The 19,529-nt window shown below is 52.3% G+C and overlaps 8 protein-coding genes across 8 annotated transcripts; 4 read left to right on the top strand and 4 right to left on the bottom strand.

The window, feature by feature from the left end:
- Nucleotides 1-1,128: 1,128 nt before the first annotated feature.
- On the bottom strand, nucleotides 1,129-3,224 carry J4E86_000038 (uncharacterized protein; the record flags this gene model as incomplete). The annotated part of the gene is made up of 9 exons (XM_051440615.1): nucleotides 1,129-1,754; nucleotides 1,806-1,973; nucleotides 2,023-2,158; nucleotides 2,212-2,275; nucleotides 2,322-2,420; nucleotides 2,472-2,548; nucleotides 2,599-2,982; nucleotides 3,032-3,060; nucleotides 3,113-3,224. The coding sequence occupies 9 exons, from the start codon at nucleotides 3,222-3,224 to the stop codon at nucleotides 1,129-1,131; spliced, it is 1,695 nt and encodes a 564-aa protein (XP_051306786.1).
- Nucleotides 3,225-4,335: 1,111 nt separating this feature from the next.
- On the top strand, nucleotides 4,336-6,267 carry J4E86_000037 (uncharacterized protein; the record flags this gene model as incomplete). The annotated part of the gene is made up of 7 exons (XM_051440614.1): nucleotides 4,336-4,528; nucleotides 4,585-4,777; nucleotides 4,827-4,950; nucleotides 5,002-5,153; nucleotides 5,208-5,398; nucleotides 5,447-5,616; nucleotides 5,701-6,267. 7 exons carry the CDS (start codon nucleotides 4,336-4,338, stop codon nucleotides 6,265-6,267), a joined length of 1,590 nt encoding a protein of 529 aa, XP_051306785.1.
- Nucleotides 6,268-6,804: 537 nt separating this feature from the next.
- J4E86_000036 (uncharacterized protein) lies at nucleotides 6,805-7,617 on the top strand (the record flags this gene model as incomplete). The annotated part of the gene is made up of 1 exon (XM_051440613.1): nucleotides 6,805-7,617. One exon carries the CDS (start codon nucleotides 6,805-6,807, stop codon nucleotides 7,615-7,617), a length of 813 nt encoding a protein of 270 aa, XP_051306784.1.
- An 80-nt stretch (nucleotides 7,618-7,697) lies between these two features.
- On the bottom strand, nucleotides 7,698-9,319 carry J4E86_000035 (uncharacterized protein; the record flags this gene model as incomplete). Its single annotated transcript, XM_051440612.1, has 2 exons — nucleotides 7,698-8,381; nucleotides 8,456-9,319. 2 exons carry the CDS (start codon nucleotides 9,317-9,319, stop codon nucleotides 7,698-7,700), a joined length of 1,548 nt encoding a protein of 515 aa, XP_051306783.1.
- A 670-nt stretch (nucleotides 9,320-9,989) lies between these two features.
- J4E86_000034 (uncharacterized protein) lies at nucleotides 9,990-10,637 on the top strand (the record flags this gene model as incomplete). Its single annotated transcript, XM_051440611.1, has 1 exon — nucleotides 9,990-10,637. The coding sequence occupies one exon, from the start codon at nucleotides 9,990-9,992 to the stop codon at nucleotides 10,635-10,637; it is 648 nt and encodes a 215-aa protein (XP_051306782.1).
- Nucleotides 10,638-11,027: 390 nt separating this feature from the next.
- J4E86_000033 (uncharacterized protein) lies at nucleotides 11,028-12,398 on the top strand (the record flags this gene model as incomplete). The annotated part of the gene is made up of 1 exon (XM_051440610.1): nucleotides 11,028-12,398. The coding sequence occupies one exon, from the start codon at nucleotides 11,028-11,030 to the stop codon at nucleotides 12,396-12,398; it is 1,371 nt and encodes a 456-aa protein (XP_051306781.1).
- Nucleotides 12,399-12,700: 302 nt separating this feature from the next.
- On the bottom strand, nucleotides 12,701-14,445 carry J4E86_000032 (uncharacterized protein; the record flags this gene model as incomplete). The annotated part of the gene is made up of 4 exons (XM_051440609.1): nucleotides 12,701-13,003; nucleotides 13,065-13,238; nucleotides 13,288-13,765; nucleotides 14,261-14,445. 4 exons carry the CDS (start codon nucleotides 14,443-14,445, stop codon nucleotides 12,701-12,703), a joined length of 1,140 nt encoding a protein of 379 aa, XP_051306780.1.
- A 649-nt stretch (nucleotides 14,446-15,094) lies between these two features.
- On the bottom strand, nucleotides 15,095-16,299 carry J4E86_000031 (uncharacterized protein; the record flags this gene model as incomplete). Its single annotated transcript, XM_051440608.1, has 2 exons — nucleotides 15,095-15,857; nucleotides 15,908-16,299. The coding sequence occupies 2 exons, from the start codon at nucleotides 16,297-16,299 to the stop codon at nucleotides 15,095-15,097; spliced, it is 1,155 nt and encodes a 384-aa protein (XP_051306779.1).
- Nucleotides 16,300-19,529: the final 3,230 nt, after the last annotated feature.

The following is a 19,529-nucleotide window of genomic DNA, read 5'->3' as shown; positions in this document are numbered from 1 at the left end:
CGTTCATGACCAGAGACCATCGAATCCCTCGAGAAAGAACGTACATCCAATTAGATCAGCAAAACGATTATGCCCAACGCCGAACATGCCATTGATGATTGAGTCGAGTAGATTCTCGACCGTCTAGGCTACATCAGATGCTATACGAACCACCCTTCGTTTCGCCTACACAACTGTAGCATTCCTCAAAGGCCAATTAATCCCCTTGTCAGCCGCCCCAGTGTTCCCCAGCCCTGCACAGTTATACAGTCCGACCGGATTATTCTGAACAGCACGCAGATACTGTAGATCGACACATTGCTGCGTTCCACTGCTAGCAGCAAGAGCAATACGTCCATCAGCCATGGCGTTCCAGGTCTGCTGTTCACTCCCAGCAACGCATTCGCGGAGGTAGATGTTGGCCATATCTTTCCAGCCAGACTTCGGCCCTGCATCCATGCAGAGTGTTGTGGATGCGAGCTGGATGGAGGTGGCGTTGTTGGGCGACTTAATGTACCATGATTGCGCCGGCGTAGACGTGAGGGTTTGCCTGATACATACGTTAACCAAATGTATTGGCATAAGAACAAAAAGGAGACAATCGTCTTACACCACGAGTGTTGCCCCTGCGGCTCGTGACTTCGGTACAACGACGAATTTGGTATCTTGCGCCGATGTTATGTACACCGAACGGTAGCCTTCTGGTGCTTGTGAGAGACCGGTTGCAGTCAGTGCGAGAGCGATGAGAAAACTGGTGAGCATGCTTGCGGTTGTCGATAGTCTCAATGAAATATCATGATGCTACTCATGTTTGGAGGAATGCTCGACTGATATAGTACTATGGTTTTGAACGACATTATAGAATTAATGTGCAATTAAGCTTCGTTACTCGGTTACTATCTATGCTTGACAACGAAACAAGCACTTATAGTAACTGCGCGGGGCATTAGTGTACTTCTTCGATGTGGGGCCGATTTGCTAGGGTGTATAGTAATCATGACTCTATGGATGGTAATCTATTATTTACCCGGCATCCATCCTGCTTCGTCGGTAGTTGCAATCGTTGTTGGATCTTTGATGTCCGAAAATTGGCTCATCGTGTTGTATCACGCGTCTCGCCGTTGCCTCCGGTCTTCCTGATCAAAACTTTTATGCAGGGGAAGCTGTGCCGCGCTTTTCCTCATCTCTCTTCTTGCCTTCCTCTTTCAGTTGGGCATCGTCCTTTCTGCTCAACTCCACCTGAGGCATCAGGAACCAAGCAGCGACAAATGCGAGCGCATTAAGCACTGCGCCAACGATGAAAACAATCCGGAAGCCCTGCTGATACGCTGCTGCAAGTGCGGCTCTGACGAGATTGGTACGCTCTTGGCCGACCGACTCCCGAAACATGTCTGGCGAATCCAGCAACAGCCGGATTTCTGGCCTCGAAAGCCCGTATGGAACCAGTGATGATCGAACCGCGTTGTTGATTACAGTGCCTGAGATCGCGAGGCCAAGGGTGCCGCCAAGATTGCGTACGAAGTTGCGCGTCGAGGTCACGACAGCCATGTGTTTGCGCTCTACCCCCGCCTGAACAGCGATGAGTGAGGGTTGCAGTGTGTTGCCAAGACCAAGACCAGCGAGCAGGCCATAGCCTATCTGCTTTCCGAGAGATGGGCTATCGAGTGTCGATATCAGGCCGAGACCAATCGCCCATATCGCCCAGCCTACCAGTAGGCACTCTCTGTAACGACCGGTCCAGTGTACAATAAGACCTGACAGGGTACTGAAGAGAGCTTATGTGAGAGTTAGACACGAACCGATGTGGTTGAGATACATTGTCTTACTTTGTGTGAGCGTGATGGGGAGTAGTAGTGCTCCGGACTTCACGGCTGAGTAGCCATAGACCAATTGGTAGAATGAAGGAATGTAGTAGACCTGAACAAGAAAGTTCCAGCCGTTCACGAACATGGTTAGCGCGGCACCGTTGACGACTTTGGATGTGAAGATGGTCACTGGTATAGGTCAGCACGAAGCTTTGCCTGTTGCCTGGGGCAAACTTACTCGGTATCAATGGCACGCTGGTGCCTTTCCACTGCCACGCGACAAAGATAGCTGAGACTGCAATGCCAACTATCAGGGTTGCAATGACATGCGCCGATCCCCAAGCGTACTCTCCCCCAGCCCATGTCAAGGCGAGCTAGGATGGTTAGCGTTGGCCAGGATGGTGACTGATGATGTCGCGCAACATACTACGAGCAATGCAGACCCAGCGAGAGCCAGGAACGCTCCGAAAAAGTCAATTGCTGCTAATTTCCTGATATTGTCAGTGTTTGACATGAGCGAAGGTAGCCAGTACTGACCTTTTCCAACTACCGTTGACCTTTCTGAGTGGCATGAAGAACATGACGGAGCCAGTAGTAAGAACGCATAGGAACAAGTTCAGCCGGAAGATCCACCTCCTGCAACCGGCTTAGTCTTGTTTTGATTGCATGTCAGTAGGGTGTCCATACCAAGAATCGTGGCTTTGGGAAGCGAGTGCACCACCTATCACTGGCCCAATGCCATTCGCCAGAGCTACAACAGAGCCCTGACATGAAGTGAGCGCTATGTCACAGAACGCATTGCAACGTCACTTACGAGTATACCCTGATACTTTCCCCTCTCGCGAAGAGGCACAATGTCCGATACGATCATCTGCGCAACCGTCATGAGGCCGCCACCTCCAACGCCCATAAATGCACGGAAGACGATCAGCTGCAGAGCGGACTTTGCCAAGGAAGCAGCTAGCGAGCCGAGAAAGAAGATGCCAATGCCGATAACTAAGAGCACCTTGCGGGACCAAATGTCAGAAAGCCGTCCGTAGAGGAGTTGGAATGACGTGGACGTCAAGAAGTATGCGCCTGCGATCCACGCGCTTTCGTTACTGGCGTTGAGATCCTTGCTGACGATGGTCAAGCTAGCTGCAAGTGTTGTTTGATCCATCAAGGCCAACAAGTCGACGCTCGCGCAAGCAAGGAAAATCTGCTGATACGTAAGTGCCGAAAGGGAGAATAGCTGGGTAAGTACCCACCGTAATGATCGTCTTGACTGGTACATAGTCTTTGGAGTATGGAGTCAGCAAAGTTCGGAATGTCATCTGCGCATACCGTACTGGTTTGTTCGTTGAATTCTGGAGGCTGTTTCGGCGCCTGAATTGAGGAGGGCTCCGCAAGAGATTTTTCCGGTGTGCTCATGGCAGCCTGGGGCTGATCTCCTGTCGCCATGGTTCAGAAAGGTTCGAATTTTCGTCTTCACGAAGTCTGTGGTGTCTTGGGACGGCTTGATAAAAGAGTAGCACGACTCAACGCGGGCCGAGTTCGACAGATATGATTACGACTTGAAGCGGTGGAGACAACGTCGGTGCAGATGCCAAAGCAGTCTGGGACCGCAATCTGACATGTAGTACTCAACCTGGTCCATCCACGCCGATCGGTTGATCTTCCACTTTGTGTATACTTCCGAAGACGTAAGACGCAAGGAGCCGAATGCATCCTTGCAAAGTATGCGATGCAAACTAGATGTGTAACGGTCTACGCTCGTGCACTAGCTTCTTGGGTCCTGTTGGCTGCCAAATATTCTTAAGTCCAGGTACTATGACTGACAGCTACCAGCAATAAGCAATAAGCAAAGGGTGTCGCAGCACGTCCAGTTCGTGGCGCGCTCATCGGGGACGCTGTTGAGTACAATGAGGGCGACTATGCGCGTGTGCTCCACGCAGCGGTGGGCTTCGGTGAAGAATTGCGATATCTGCACGTCAGACGTGCTTTCATACCCTGTCGTCGTGTCAGGCAGACACATGGTGAGGTTTGTGACATTCGGAACTCCAGAACACCCGTGGGGTGGCCCATGTCGCGTCAACGCTAGTACAAAACCACACTAGCACAAGCGCGTCTTGTCCTGACTCGCCGCCATCAATGTGCTCAATGTGCCTCAATGTGCCTCGAAGCCATCAACTACCATCACCATCCCGTCCAATGAGCCCTATCCAGGAAATTTTTGTGTTGCGCTCTCGCCCGTAAATTATAGTAACACGTCTTGGCCGATGCGGGACGTTCCCATGGCCGCAGCGGGAATCCTACCGTACGAGTCCCACTTCGGGATTGATCTTCGCCCCAGCACTAGCACCCATGAAGTGACACCGATGAGCACCTTCATCGTTGCATGTTGCATGATGCCCACGCAAAAATATCCCGGTGCTGTAGATCATTTGGTTCAATATCGACTTCGACAGGCAGGCTCCGATGTGTCACCGCGAAAGCGCTCAGTTAAAGAGCAGTCCGTTCCAGCGCTTGGGCTGCACTCGTACTGTCTCGTACAACTTTCGCTCACTTCAGTATGGTCTCACGGAATTATTTGAACGCCTATTCGGGGCCAGATGCTCTCCAGAACTACTTCGATCCCGACCGCACACCCATGATTCCTCTTGTTGAGATTCCGCCCAGCTTGAACCCGTACTACAACGATGGTGTCAGAATACATGCGAAGATGATGTCTATGCATCCCTCGAACAATGTCAAGATCATGCCTGGTAAGTGCGAAGTAATCAGACATAGTCAGCATCGATCAATGCTGATATGATGCCAGCGTTGAACATGTTGACCAAAGAAGTCCACCCAGAGAAGTCCAAGACAGTAGTCGAGTACAGTTCAGGATCAACCGTTATATCTCTGGCCTTGGTCTCTCGCATCAACCACGGGATACAAGATGTTCGCGCCTTCTTGAGTAACAAGACTTCGGCTCCAAAACTCAGGCTCATGCAATTCTTTGGACTGGACATGTACGGGCGGTAATCATTTATGTCTCGAAGTCATCTAACTCACTGGCAGTACGCTCTTTGGTGGTCCTTCTCAACCAGAACCACACGACGAACGCGGCGGCATACATCGAGCTAGAACCATGGCCGAAAAAGACGAAGCAATCCTCAACGTCAATCAATACGAAAACGACGCAGTAAGCTACCTCATCACCTTTAGTCGACGCGGCATAAGCTAATGTCTTAAGAACTGGCAATCGCACGTCAAATGGACCGGACCGCAAATTCATCAACAACTACCCAACATTCGTCTCGTGTGCGCGGGCATGGGTACGTCTGGGACCATGACAGGGCTCGGCCAATATTTCAAGTTAGCCAAGCCGTCTGTGGTTCGATTAGGGTGAGTAGATACATGTTCACAGTTTATGGAGATGTAGCCTGACCAAGAGCCCAGCGTGTGCACCGCCGCCGGCGATCGAGTTCCAGGACCTAGATCTCTCGCTCTTCTGAGCCCTGTCGAGTTCCCATGGCGCGACTCCGTGGATGCCATTGAGGAGGTGGGCTCCAAGGATGCTTTCAGTCTATCCCTGGCGCTTTGCCGCGCGGGTTTGATCTGTGGTCCGTCCTCGGGGTTCAATTTGCAGGGTGAGTGGGACAATCTGACACTACAAGTATAGCCGCTAACATTGTTAGGGCTGTTCAACTATCTCGGAAAACGAAAGAGCGACGGCACATTATCCGACCTCGCCAACACCAATGGCATCATCGACTGCGCATTCGTGGCCTGCGATGGCCCATATCAGTACATCGATGAATATTTCGACAAGCTTGGAGATTCCGCTTTTCGACCTATACACAACGAGGTAAGAGGCGCTTTTTCCTTCGGTATCTTCGCGGCTGGCCCTCATGCTGTCGCGCTTTGTCAAACATAGCTAACATAACTGCAGAATCTCACCGCAGTCGATCTGTACCGCTACGACGAAGCATGGGAACTCACACCTACACGAGCGCTATCGCAGTTTGCCGAATCCGTCGAGAAAAACAACGGTGCTGTCCTGCTTGATCTGAGGAAGCCAGAGGACTTCGTCACCAGTCACATCCCAGGATCGTACAACCTACCGCTACAAAGCCTGAATGCCTCCACACCGAGCCCGTTCTCGGATGCTGCGGTTCTCGAGAAGCAATGGAAAGAGTTGGAATCAACATTCACAAGCGAGCGCATTAGTGCGCATGACCTTGCTGGCAAAGATGTATATATTGTTTGCTACGGTGGTGATACGGCCCGCGTCGCGACGAGCGTGCTCCGCGCCAAAGCCATCTCCGCAAGTAGCGTCAAAGGTGGCATCACCGCATTACGGGAGGAGCTTCCACATCTTCAGATGACCGAGCGCGGTAGGGGTTTGGTGCAGCAAGATTGGCTGAAGTCCCCGGATGTCGCAGTGAGAGAGTTGCGAGCCGATTCGTTGTCTCCGCAAATCCGGGGTGATGATGGGGTTGCAGTGCAGGTCAGGTAACGATACATTCGAAGGATCTTATATACTTGCATGCTATCAATACATGGCAAAACGAATTCAGCTATTTTTGACTCTTCCACGATGCTTCACAGCGTGCTAGCTCTTGATGACGCCCACAGCGCACCCGTGGACGGCCCCGGGGTGGTGCTTGTGCAATTTCTCTAGTCCATTTCGATGCTAGCGCCGGCGATTGAAAGTGCAAAACCTGTACTCCGAGCCTCCAACGCCGGCTTGAAGCCTTTAGGCGTCCAGATAGTCCGGCCTGGCCTACTCTCATCCGCCCGAGAACGTCGACTAGTCGTAAAATGACCGTCTCAACGTATAGACACAGTTTACGCACACGACTGCGGCACGACCGCTAGGCCGACTGTAGCGCATCATTGCGGAATTTGAGATCATAAGTCCGGCTGCAGCCAGACTCTCACGAAGGTACAAAATAAATATTACAGTGGCTTTAAGCCCATGTTAAGCCATGTTGAAGTCACTGAGACACTCCTCTTTTTATCTTGATCTCTTCAAATACCCACATCACTCACAATGCAGTCCATCGCGAAAGAGATTGCTCTCGTCACCGGGGCCAACAGCGGCATCGGATTTGAGATCGCTCACCAGCTCCTCAAGCGGGGTCAATATCACGTCCTCCTCGCCTCACGATCGACTACAAAAGGGTCGGCTGCCCTCGAAGACCTGCAGGCACGCAAGCTTTCTGGCAGCATTGAGCTCGTGCATCTTGACTTGCAGAACGATGACCACATCGCGCAAACGGCGACGCTCATTGAGAAGAAATACGGCAAACTCGATATCCTCTTCAACAACGCTGCAGTTGCCCTACCAGATGGTCTGACGGAACGCCAACGCCTGGCCACAGCTTTCGACGTGAACGCAACAGGCCCATGGCTTCTTACCAACGCCGTCATTCCGTTGCTGAAGAAGAGCGCGAATCCGCGCATTATCAACATCTCGTCAGGGGCTGGATCAATCGGCCGCCGTCTCTCCACTGAAAGCCCGATGTACAAGATCCAAGCCGTCCCATACCGCGCCAGCAAGGTCGCCTTCAACATGATCAGCTCGTGTATGTACGTGGAGTACGGGCTGGGTGTACCGCAGGTGGACTTCGAGAAGGCTGGGGAGGGCGATGATGATGCTGTGAAAGAGGCAGATGATGTCAAGATGAAGGTCTTCTGCTACGACCCTGGCTTCACAGCTTCCAATCTAGGCCCTTACAACAAGGTGGAGTTTGGTGCGAGGAGTGCGGAGGACACCGTGAAGAGCATTATGGAGCTTGTTGATGGCAAGAGAGACGAGGAATGTGGAAAGTTTATTCATAATACAGGAGGCTACCCATGGTAGGCTGAGAGTACTATGAAGTGTCGATTTATACATACAGATGCGTAATGCATCGATTACTATTTCCATCGTTCACATGATGCCTAGCACATCTCCGATACCGCTGCGACACGCGAGACACCAGTCTCAATCTCCTCGCCACTTGCCTCTACCCTCACGAACCCAAGCTTGTGACCCACGACTGTCTTGGTCTCGTAACCAGACTTCTCAACACTGGCGACCTTGCTAAGGGTTCCGTTGAATGCACCGCCAAATACAGTCCACGTGTCAACTTCAGTGGCACCATTCCAGCTCATGTAGACCTCTGTGCCGTCGCTCGCCTTACAGGCGTACACATCAGGCTTGGTGCTCGGCTTACCAACCCACTCGGCCTTGTAAGCGCGGTAGCTCTGCACCTTCTCTGGTTCTCCCCATTTCACAGTCAATACAACATCGCCATCTTGGTCAAACTCCTTCAGAGCCGGGACGCTGCCGTATCCCATGATAGAGTGGTTGGAGGGGAGAACTTCCATGTTGCCTTGACTGACTGAGTAGATGACATCGTCTGGGTCAGCGAGTTCTTGTAGCAATGTCGCAGTCATCGTGCGCTCATCGATGGAGAGGAATATTCCGGTAGTTTCGTTGACTTTAGGTACAACGGCGCTGTTGTCGTTGTTGAACAGAGAGATGGTGGTGGTGTTGGGCGAACGAGACGGATGAATACGCGCGTCATGTTGGTAGCAGAAAGAAAGACCATTCTCAAGGGCGAAGTCGCCACCGGAGTGTCCCTAGGGTCTCGTTAGCATGGCGCTCACCACTAGTGCGTACCGTCGGAAGGATGGGAACTGGGATGAGAACTTACGTTCAAAGTCCATGCCACGGTGCCGTTTTGGAAAACCTTGTAGATGGAGCAATAATGCCTTGAAGAGAGCAAGTAACTTCCATCCTCAAATCTTTCGATGGAGTTGATGTGGAAAGGGCCCCAAGGGTAACTGCTGTTCTTGCCTAGCTCACCAAGCGGATACGTTGGCACAGCGCTTTCGAGCGAGACTTCGTCCACGTGGTCAAGATGGCTCCACTGCCAAAGGATCTCGCTGTTCGTAACGTTGAGCTCGAGCGCAATGGAATCCACAACCCACCCATCCTTTGGGCCGCCGATGGATGATAAATCCCATGGCGTGACATTCACAGCGGCAATGAACATCGTACCCTCAGGCGTGATAAGATTCTCGTGCATATCAACCCAGCTGAAAGGTTGGTACTGGGTAGGATCGTACAGCGGGTAGATGCTCTCAAGTGGGTATGTTTCGTTCCAGAGAGTGACGTTGTAGATGCTCTCGTATTGCTGGTTGAGGATGTAGATTACTCCATACCCGAAACCCCAAGGTTCTGTGAGAGAGATGCCACTGAAGTAGGCCAGTACGGGTTCGCCGAAGAGCTCAGAGACTCTGAAGGCGGCGTAGTCGCCGTAGCCAGATTGCCAAACCAACTCGCCATCTTCTTGGAAGATGTTCAGACTGTAGTTGTGAGCCCCACCTCCACTCTGAGGGAAAGTAATAACTCCCGGTGCGGTGTCACCAGTTTTGTTGACCGAAAGTACTGGGGGCTCGAAACCCGGGCGAGATTTGAAGGTTTGCCATGGCCAGGATGAGGTTGTATTGGTGTTGTTCTGCGCATGGACAAGGATGGACGCCAGCGAGGCGAGAACGACGCCAGAGAACCGCATGGTGTGATGGGCAGAGAAAAACACCGCAGAAGCTTAGATGTTGAGGGTATGAAAGTCCTCAATTTGCTTCTTATAAGCCCCACGGCACGCCTCGAAAACACATCGCGTACCCATCAGCATCAGGGCACTGCACGAATGCTACGGCCGATAGACACTCGCAGAGTTTTCTTATACCTTGTCGCAGTACGAGCATTCTGCCTAAAAAAGAGGTTGACGTCGTACGTGCGGTGTTCGCGATTGGCTCCAGCGGAGTAAGTGGTGGGGAATTTTATCAATCTCATCTTATCAGATGCAGATCGATGCAACATCCGATAGCGGAGATCGTTCGGCGACCTTGGCATCGATGACGGTGGGTGCCGCCATCTCCTGAACAAGTTCATGCGCCGTCGAAGGGGGCCCAGCTGCAGCTGCATACCTCGGGCATGTGACAGAGAAGCAGCGAATCCATTATTCTGGCCAGTAGCTCCGGAGCGCGTTCAGAAAGGAAGTTGACGACGATATGTGCAATGACGTGGAAGTCGAGCACGCAGGAGCGGCCCCGGGGAGCTTCAAAGACTCAAGCGATGCTAAGCCTTTGGGCCTTCTTATCGATAACCCTGAGCAGCGCTCTTCAGTGCTCCTACATTTAACACCCGCGTCATCCATTCCAAGGTTTGCTTGTAAGAACACCATGACAGCGCGTGTACATATCATACGCCATGGCGAAGCACTGCACAACGTTCAGCGCGGCTATCCACACCGAGATCCGCCCTTGACAAAAGGCGGCAACGTCTCCACCAAACGCGTTAATCTTTCAGTCCAGCCAGATTTGATCCTCATCTCGCCCATGACCCGCACCATACAAACTGCGATAAACATGTTTCCATTCTTGACGGACGCAGCTTCCTTCCACATCCCCGTCCAGATTTGGCCCGATCTTCGAGAAGCCAACGACGCCGTGTGTAACAAGGGCTTGTCGCGAAAAGAGCTAGCGTCAAACTTTCCGCAATTCGACTTCTCAGAGTGCCATGAAGAATGGGATTATCCAGAGCATAGCATTGAAGGCGCTACTGAGCGTGCTGAGAGAGTGCGAAGAAGGCTGAAAGAACTTGCCGCGACGTATAGCAACATCGCTGTCATCACGCATCGAGGTATCAAAGCGTTCCTCGTGAAGGGCAAGCGCTTTGGATTAGCTGAGACGCGTTGCTACCGCTTTGCAACGGAAGAAGAAGCTCAGAACGACAACATCAGGAGAGGAATCAATAGTGATACGCTCGAGGAGCAGGACTTTGGACCCACCGTATTGATCTTGGACGAGTCGCAGCGAAAATATCCGTAATGCTACGAGGGTGTTGTCCACATCGCCTGAGCGTGACTCCTGACAAGGTCGTTGACAGTTCAACGCTATCAGTTCCATTGCTGTGAAAGCAGGGAACAAGTCCCCTGACCCTAGGGCTTGGTGAATCAACACCGATCGCTGCATCGTGGCGCAGAAAATCCGTGTTTGCGATTCAACAAGGTCCTGATATGGCAGTCGGTGGCACGGTCTACAAGTCTGCCCCACGAACAGCCATAAACCTCACCTGACTGTTATGAGAACCAACTCCACTGACCATCGAGTCCCAAATTGCCTCTACTCAGGAGACCTTCGGCCACCACTGTTCAGCCTCGGTCTGTTCTTTCACCATCCATCAACAAATCTCAACGCATCAGCGCCCTTTCTGCAACTATGGACAACCAGTCTCAGACCGTCCAGACATGGTCTCTCAAAACCACTATCGAAGAAGCTCGAACCAAGCCGAATTTCCGCAGCTATGTGCTTTCGAAAAGCAGTGGCAAGACTATTTTGGCTCTGCATCCGATTGCTTTTGATTTCTTGCAGGAAAGTCTCGTGCATCAAGAGCGAGCAGAGTTGGCTAGCAAAATCGACGCCGACATATGCTCTGCAAAGCCGAAGACCAAACAGGCAGCTGTTTCATTCGCCCTGGAGGAGTCAATCAAGCGGCTATGCCGTTTAGGTGTGGTAAAGAAGGTAAAGAAGGATGTTGCTGCGAGCATTGAGCCTTCTCCGCATAGCCAACCCAAATCCGCAGAGACGAGCGATGTGTTGGACGGGAAGAAAACCGGTGCTATCGGTTCACTCACTAGTGTTACGAACAGCAAGCCTTCTGAGCCGGGTCAGGCTATGCCAGTAAGAACAAAGGTGTTGGATGAGAACAAAGCCAGTGTCAACGATACATCGACCAGTGTCCCGCCGATAACTGCCGGGCCATCGAATTATAGCCAGTCCAAATCGGTAGAAAAGAGCACTTTATTAGAGGGCAACAAAGTCTGTCATAGCGGTACGCAGACTAGTATCACGACGATAGCTGCCGAACCGTCAAAGAATAGGCCACCAAACACGGCGCAAATCGAGGGACGCCATGGACTCCGCGCACGAGGTGGGCCGCCAACTACCACTCTAGAGGCCTTTTTATATCGATACGACACATTCACACGACTGGCAAAGAGAGCAGCCGATCCATATCACAAGACACATATGAAAGGCCCCAAGGCCAGTCACTCGCGACGGGTAAGCTTCAGTCCTAACGTCAGATACGAAGAATACGACCAAGACAGTCCACCAAGTACCTCCGATGTAGCCACCAGTGCCAAGTCATCAAGCGACACTGACCATGAGGCTGATGCATCGCCCAAGCCTTTAATTCTGCTCTCATTATACGACGTGCCAGAAGCTCCCAAGTCCATTCCCGAGGAGCAACTCATTCGATGCGTCGACGAGGTCATGGCGCAAGGAGCTTTTGGTATCGATGAGTTGGAGGCCCAGATTCTTTACATCCAACGCGGTATTCCATATGGCGACCGCGCATACCAGTGCGCTTGGGTGAAGGAGGCGCAAGAATCGCTCGCTCAAGCTTATGCCGCGGTAGACGATGCTGTCCAGAATGTATGCCCTGGTAGTCGTTGTTTGAAGCAGGATCCTGTTATGGAGGCTGTCGTGGCTATCGCGCGGGCGCAAAGACTTCTTGAGCTTGCGTTGCTGCGCGTGAATGACCCGGCGTATAGTAAGGCGTATCTGACTGCGTATGGACGGGGTTGAGAGTTTTAGGCGCAGTTCAGAGGTGGATGATGTGATCAGAGAGTGGGAAATCCTGTATGACTTCTTCAATGCCTGTCTTCAATTGCTCTCTGACATGAACCTAGGAAAAGACTAAACACCTCAGAGCCTACGTTGACGCTAGATTGCCTACTTTGCATGTGTTTATGTTAATGTAGTCTCTAGGCCTCTAGGCCTCTTTGGTATCTTTTTCTGGTAAGAGGTGCTCCGGATTCCTCTCGCTCTCGCTATGCGTTTGCCTCTGGTTCGGCGTAACGTGTTTGTCGCTGGCCTAGTTGATCAAATTATGAGTTCGTGTGCGACTTCACCCCCGGTGCCGCGTGACCAATCTCCTGCTCAACATACTGCGCCATGTCAAGATCAAGTCTTCTTCCGGATGTTTCCAAAGTCTGGGTTTCTGGCTCTTTGTCGGCTGAGTTGAAAGATGCCATGATTTCCAGCTCTTTCTTTCGCCATACATACCATGTGCCGAAGAACACAGTCAAGTTCAAGATTATTGTTACCAGGAAGTACAACCAAATCCACTGTGAGTAGACCTTGTCACCTTGATCGGGTTTGAAGTCAAAGAAGGAGGTGCTGAAGAACGTCTGCCAAGTATTAGATCTGCACGTATGATGTATGATATACTACACTATGCTATGAACTTACGGCAGTAAAGGTTGCCGGCAAGAAGAACACGGTGATGGCGGCGATGATTCTCATAACTCTACTGTCGCGTGAGGTTGATAGCGCTATGCTTTGTGACGACTGTGCAAGGCTCGTGCTTGTGTTCGCCAATTTGAGGCTTATTGCGGAGTCGCGCTGAGCAATGCCACTGTAGATCTTGTACAAGATATCAGTATACTGAGTATAACCCTCAGGTGGTACTCACAGTCTGTACCAGAGCTTGTCCTCGCTTGGAAAGGTACTCTGCCCGATCTTCGAGGCCTGTGTTCCAGGATCGCATGTGCGCATGAGAGTCGTTGAGCAGTTGCTCTATCTCAATCGCATCGTCTTCGGACACGTTATTGGCGATAGCTTGCTTTCTGTATCTCTTTGTAACCTCGTCTAGAAAGTCGAGCATACGCGTAGTGCTTTTACACAGCCACGTTATGTGTGCGATATTGATGGTGGCGCCATTCAGACCCTTCGAAAGCGTGCTGAAATCGATACTGGATAACTCAGGGTTATCTTGGTGATCGTATCGAATGCCGACCCTCCGCTCGAACCAATATATCTTATCTTGCCAAAGGTTCAGTGCCTTTACGCGCCTCACGAGATTGTGACGGATGATGATACTCGGAACTAAGAACGCAGACGCGCTAGAGGCGCCTTCTTCAATGACTGATGAAAAGCGGTCGTAGTTATAGCTTGCAAGGCCATGCATAAAGATGTACATGTGTCGTGCTGAGAAGTCGTACGTAAAAGAAGCGCTGACGCATACAAGTGACCCTGTACCGGGTACAGACTGTAGGATAAAGCCTGGAGTATAGCATTAGCAGCATAATTGGCATTTGTGTGCGTCTCCCGCTTACTCAAATACCTATTGCGCAACTCTTTCGGCGACGTACGCGAGAGAAATGAGGGTAGCTGCGGATTCGCGAATACATATGTCGCAGTTTTGTAGTCTAGAACTCGGGCGTAGATTTCTGGTATCCGAGCATACGGAGCGATGCGCGCAAATGCATGCGACGACAGAGGCACAGGTGTCATACTGCCATTGTACTCCCCTACGCGCCTCGACCAACTGTGACAGAGAGGGTCAGCGCGGTAAGTTTTGTGTATTTAGTGACCATACTCACAAGAGCTTAATAGTTTCTACATTGGCCGGCTGCTCAGTCTTGCTACCATGGGTCTTTCCTCACGTTAGAATGCATCTATCCTGGAAGCCAGTGCAACTTGCCGTGAAGTCTTTCTCAATGTATCCCTCAATTAAGTCGTCGGTCACTTCCAGTCTCCTTGCATGGCCATCGCTGGTCACTTCGATCAGCTTCACAGGTGCAGCTTTGTTCTCCACAAAGGCCAGCGGTGAGTGCGTAGCGGTCGACATGTATGATGGCGAAGCCGCTCACGGTCGGCCTTGCGTCTTAGACGCTGTAATGAAACTGGAACTTCCCCTGGTAGAGTACTGACAGACTCGTCGAAGTGTGAGAACATCGCTGCTTATTTTGATGAGATTGAGCTGAACCATGTCAGACCTCAGCCGCAGTGGGGGCCAAAAGAGCTAATGAATCGTGATTGGTGAGAAGGGACGGCTATCACATTGCGTCTATGTGAACCAACAAGATTGCCTATGGAAACTAGAAGTTCGAAGAATGTCGTCGTGCATATCGACGACATGCGGGTAGGATAGGAGAGGTGCAGCGGCGGGGCGCTCCTGCCTTGCAGCACGCGGGCGTGAGGTATACGCGGCCACTTGTACAAATCGATGTTAGGGCGAAGACGCTGCGTCACGCATTTACACAGCTACTGATTGTACGCATAAATGATAACTTTTGATCCAGTCGCCAAATCCTATCCTATACAGCGAATGCGAAAATCGTAGCGACGTTGTTCGTCGCGAAGTGGAAGAGAGGAGCCGATGCAAGCCGAGTGGGAAGTGAAGGCCGCATACTTGGCAGGCGCAAGCGACCTCGATTCAGCCAGCACCGGTCGTCACAGCCAAAAAGGAATTGTGCCGCACCCATACACGAGCACAACTACTCATCTGCCGATAAAATACCATTTTCAGCGCCGTGCAGAGCATCAAGTGCACGTTCCAGCTCCTGCTCAGCGACCATGACGGTTCCAGCACGCGCGGTGCTCAAATAACTCATCTCAACAGGATCCTCCAGTTGCCCTGTGGTTTCGCCGACTAATCTGCCAGCTACACCGCACACGATACCGGTGCTTTCCATTGGCAGACCTCGCAGGTCCAAGGTGATGGGTGTCAAAAACTCATCTCTGGAGCCTAGGAGAGTATCTTGCGCGAAATGCGGTAGTAAAGTTTGGTCGAGCAGCAGCGCGGCAGACTCGGTATCAGTTAGTGTGAGCGATAAAAATTTCGGATATGGCTGCGTGATGAGGCATTTTACGAGACCGAGGTGGAGTGCGTCGTCGGCGGATGTTGTCATGCTGTTGCGGTTTCGAGCTTGAGACATGCCATTTGTACTGTCGCGTCGACCGGCGCACTGCACGAGCCGGATGCTCGAATCCACCGTGGGAACGATGTGACGACGCTTGAGTGTAGCGAAGGTCCTGGTTTGAAGCTCCGAAATTGTGGTTGGCGGAGGGGTGCTGGGCGGCTGAACTTCCAGTGATGCGGCTGAGTGTTTGCGGGCATGTTGGAAGGAGTTGACGTATGAGGAAGTGTCTTTTTCGAACTGGAACCCACGCTCTTCTAGCGCTTGTACGACCTGCGATCGGTGTCGCAGTGGGACCAAAATGTAGTCGGAGAAGTAAGTGGTGATGAAGAATATGGGACTGGAATTGAGTCAGCCTTGTGCGGAAGCCTTGTGAAGGCCTCTACTTACATTCCAGCCAGAGCAAGAGGACTTGTCAGCTCCAAGACGCGTTGTCCTGCATCAAGTCCCTCGCCATCGACTTGCATTACGACATAGTCATCTGTGGTAATACTGACAGACGCTCTTGACTCAGGATCCAGCAGGTTGAGAACAGGCAGAAATAGTTCACTCGCAAGCGTCCTCGAGCATACTATGGAGCACTCGACTGGTGTAATGGAGATATTCACAAAGGGATGTTCGCAGGGCCAGCCTTTGGGCGGCTGCACGGCGCCAGAGCCGTTCCCATAAGACTTGCGCGTCGCATTGGGCAGAACTAGTTGAAGAATGGACTGGAGGAAGTTGCGATACAGAGGCAACGGGATGTGTATGAGAGCGAGTTGGGTATCCTTGAAGGTGATCATGTTAGCTGATGTCCATGGGAGAGAAAATTTCAGTGTGGGAGGCGAATTATAAGAGTTGCCCTGCCGTTATGTCGTGCATGAAGGACGCGCCACCAAGGCTCTCTCCGGTGTAAGACACGGACACTTTTGCTACCATGCAATGCAGCAGAAAAAGATGAGGGGAAGGCCCACGTACCAGAATACGGATATTCGCACTGAGCAGTGTCAAAGATGAGTCCATTACGTGCCACAAAAAATAGATAAGAATAGGCGTTTTCGATGACGATCGCTCGCGTGCCCGTGGGTAGCTGGACTCGGGATCACTCTCCGATTCGGCAAGTCAAGCTTGACGAGGCTTGCTAAGAGGTCCGTGGAGCCTCCAGAAACCGTAGAAAAAGCAAGCTTATCGTTATTCCGAGAGGCTTAGGATCGCGATGATGGCATGCAGCCACAGATGAAAATGCGGGGGATCTGACCAGACTATCGGTTGATGTGTTCTTGTCCAACGGGCCAGTGCGAAGTATTGTTTTTGAAGCCGAAATTCATCCCACAAGCCGGAGATGTGTAACTTGGAGAGCAGGATGTGTGGCGCCTGGATACCTCGGGTGTATATGACACAAGGTGCTGTAAGCAATCGTACCGATTCAGTTACGGACCGATGGCATGCGTGAAAGTGACACAATGGCAGAGCACGGTCTGGAAGCTGCTGTATGTGACCTCGAAGCTTGGATTAGGACAAAATGCCGTGAGTCTGGGGTAAAAGATGCGGCGTGGGGATTGATGCAGGTAATCCTTGTCTAATTGGCTAGGAGGCTCACGGATGGTACAGGTGGATGAACCTTATAGTTGGATTTCAGGGCAGAGTGCGCAATGCGCGGGGCCAGATGGGCGCGTGGGGTGGCACACTGGACGGGAATGGACGCCTGGAAGACGGCTGGACGCAGGAATCGGTCCTGCGCGTAGAGCGGATGCTGCTGCTGACGTCGACTGTGAAGGCGTGGGACAGAACCCGGTCAAAAGGCAGTGTATGTAGTGGCAGCTGTCGATGCTGGCGGGGTGGGCCGGTGGTTTTCAGGAAGCATCAACGCTTTATGTGAGTCGACGGGCAAGAGTGGAGCTGATATCCGGGTGTGGTGACTCGATGAGGCACCCCGAGAATTTTCCACGACGGCGCGCCCATGATGCTGGGAGATTGGCTCTGTGGCCGGCGGCAAAACAATAGTCAGCGGCGAGCAGAGCATGTCATCTTCAACAATGCGGATGGGACGTCAGAAGCAGCCACAATAGTGCATCCCTTTGTTGCTGGTGTCATGCAGCGCTCGACGAGCTGCAAGCAAGCCTTGGGATCGTCCGTGCTCGTATGCGGGCAACGAACAGTCTCCATGCCGCCGCTGCAACCAGACGCGCACCCAATCTATCTTGTGCTCGAGGGTACCTGATCTACGCCAAAAACAATGACTGAGTTGCACGGCAGCGAAGACGATATTCTCGCGCCGCAGACGGGCAGACTCTCGCGAAGGCGTGTGGTAACCGCAACAACCGACTTCCCTCTCGCACCGGATGACGAACGCCATGCCTCTCAGCACGAGCTACAGCAGCACATGGAGTGAAGCCCCACGAAGTCCATGGGTGTTGCGGGACATGATTGCGTGCATGCAGCACTGCCCTCTGTCCCTGAGCGGGAAGCCGAGCATAGCCGCCGCTGTCGACCGGACCCTGCTTGACTATCAATCGCCCGTTGCTCCACGTCGCGATACGCGCTGATGCTACCCTACATACACGTCCCGCAGTCGGCACTACTCACGGGCAGATGAAGATTCGACCATGGACGTCAGAGCAGCCCGTACCTCGATGCGCGCTGTCGTGTAACCAACGAGGCGCATACCCCGCATCATCTCTCATCTCGCCTGCGCACCCTTCTTCACGCCTGCGCGTTCATTGGACCCCCTCGCAATGACGTGCACGCGGGTCAGAGGGCAACCTAAACGACTACCCGCAGTTCGGGAGAGCAGCATTGTCAAGGTGGGTCGTTCCTTGGACAGCTCGGAGTCGACCGACATGACCACCATGCGATGATGTCGTCTGCAGGACCCCTCTCGGTTCAGCATCCCGGACCCACAAGCACACGCCGCATATGCAGCACGTCTAATAAACAAGCTCGCGCGAGAGACGCTTCAAGTAGCACGCGTGGGGGCTGCTCACCATCTTACTGCGCATTGTCCTCTTACCCCTCGCCAGCTCATCCAACTCCTCCCTAGGTCACAGGCGTCGCTGTTATTCTTTCTATGCTCACGGAAGCCGGGAGACCTCCCGCCATGCATGCATGACATGGACCCTGCCAGTTAGACGTCGAGTACGACACGGGCAGTCTTCAAGACATTATGGCCGCCTATCAAGGCTTGGTCTGATAGTGGCTCGCAAACGACATGGCACGGCCTGGCTATGGCGTGCAGTTTGACAGCAATGTGGTCGCACTGCGTCCATAGATAATGCGATCTCTGTACCATTGTTGCCATCCAACGCGGTTGCTCGGAGTTTGAGCTCGACCCGGATGGCCACGACTGGAGCGCGGCGTCCATGGCCGGCTCGCTTCATATACGAATTGTTACCGATCATGACTGCTACACCAGCAGATGACTACTCAGCGAAGCGCGACCGATGAGCCTATCTGATAAGCACCAGCTTCACTCAGCAAGAGAAAGGAAAGCACGTTCCGGCCGACTAACGAGGTATTAGAGATTCACCCAGTGAGGATTCCATGCTGCGTAACCCAAGATCAGATGGGAGAAAGGCGTGAGACATCAGCACGGAGAAGGACGAAGAGAATCGTACAAGGGCAGTGTGGTCGCACGGCCTGCTAGTCTATCTGTTAGAGCTCTGGCGGTGCGGAAACCTCGCGATCTCAATCGCATGGTGCCACCCTTCCCAACACGCCGTCTATCTTCGCATGGTTCTCGGATTTACAATGTTTTAGCATGGCCACACAAACGGAGGGTATAACGAGTGGAGATTCTGCACTTGGGAAAAGTAGCATGGTGTTGTCGGAGATCTGCTCACTCTAGAAACTATATGCTGTAATGCCCGTGGACGCAATGTGTGAGACAGCGAATTGAGAGGTAGGTGGTCAGCGGGTTTGTAGTAGGGCAAAGGGGGCAGCCTTTATCCATGGAGTGTCAAATCACACGGGACTGCAGTATAGCAGTACACTAAATCTCAAATCTCAAGGCCTACTCCTCAGTGATGTAAATTTA

The sequence above is a fragment of the Alternaria arbusti genome (genome assembly GCF_024043155.1).
Source record: "Alternaria arbusti strain BMP 1465 chromosome Unknown scaffold_1, whole genome shotgun sequence".
In the NCBI taxonomy this organism is placed as follows: domain Eukaryota; kingdom Fungi; phylum Ascomycota; class Dothideomycetes; order Pleosporales; family Pleosporaceae; genus Alternaria; species Alternaria arbusti.
Note: the sequence above shows the minus strand (reverse complement) of the source record. Positions and strands in the feature narration are given on the sequence as shown.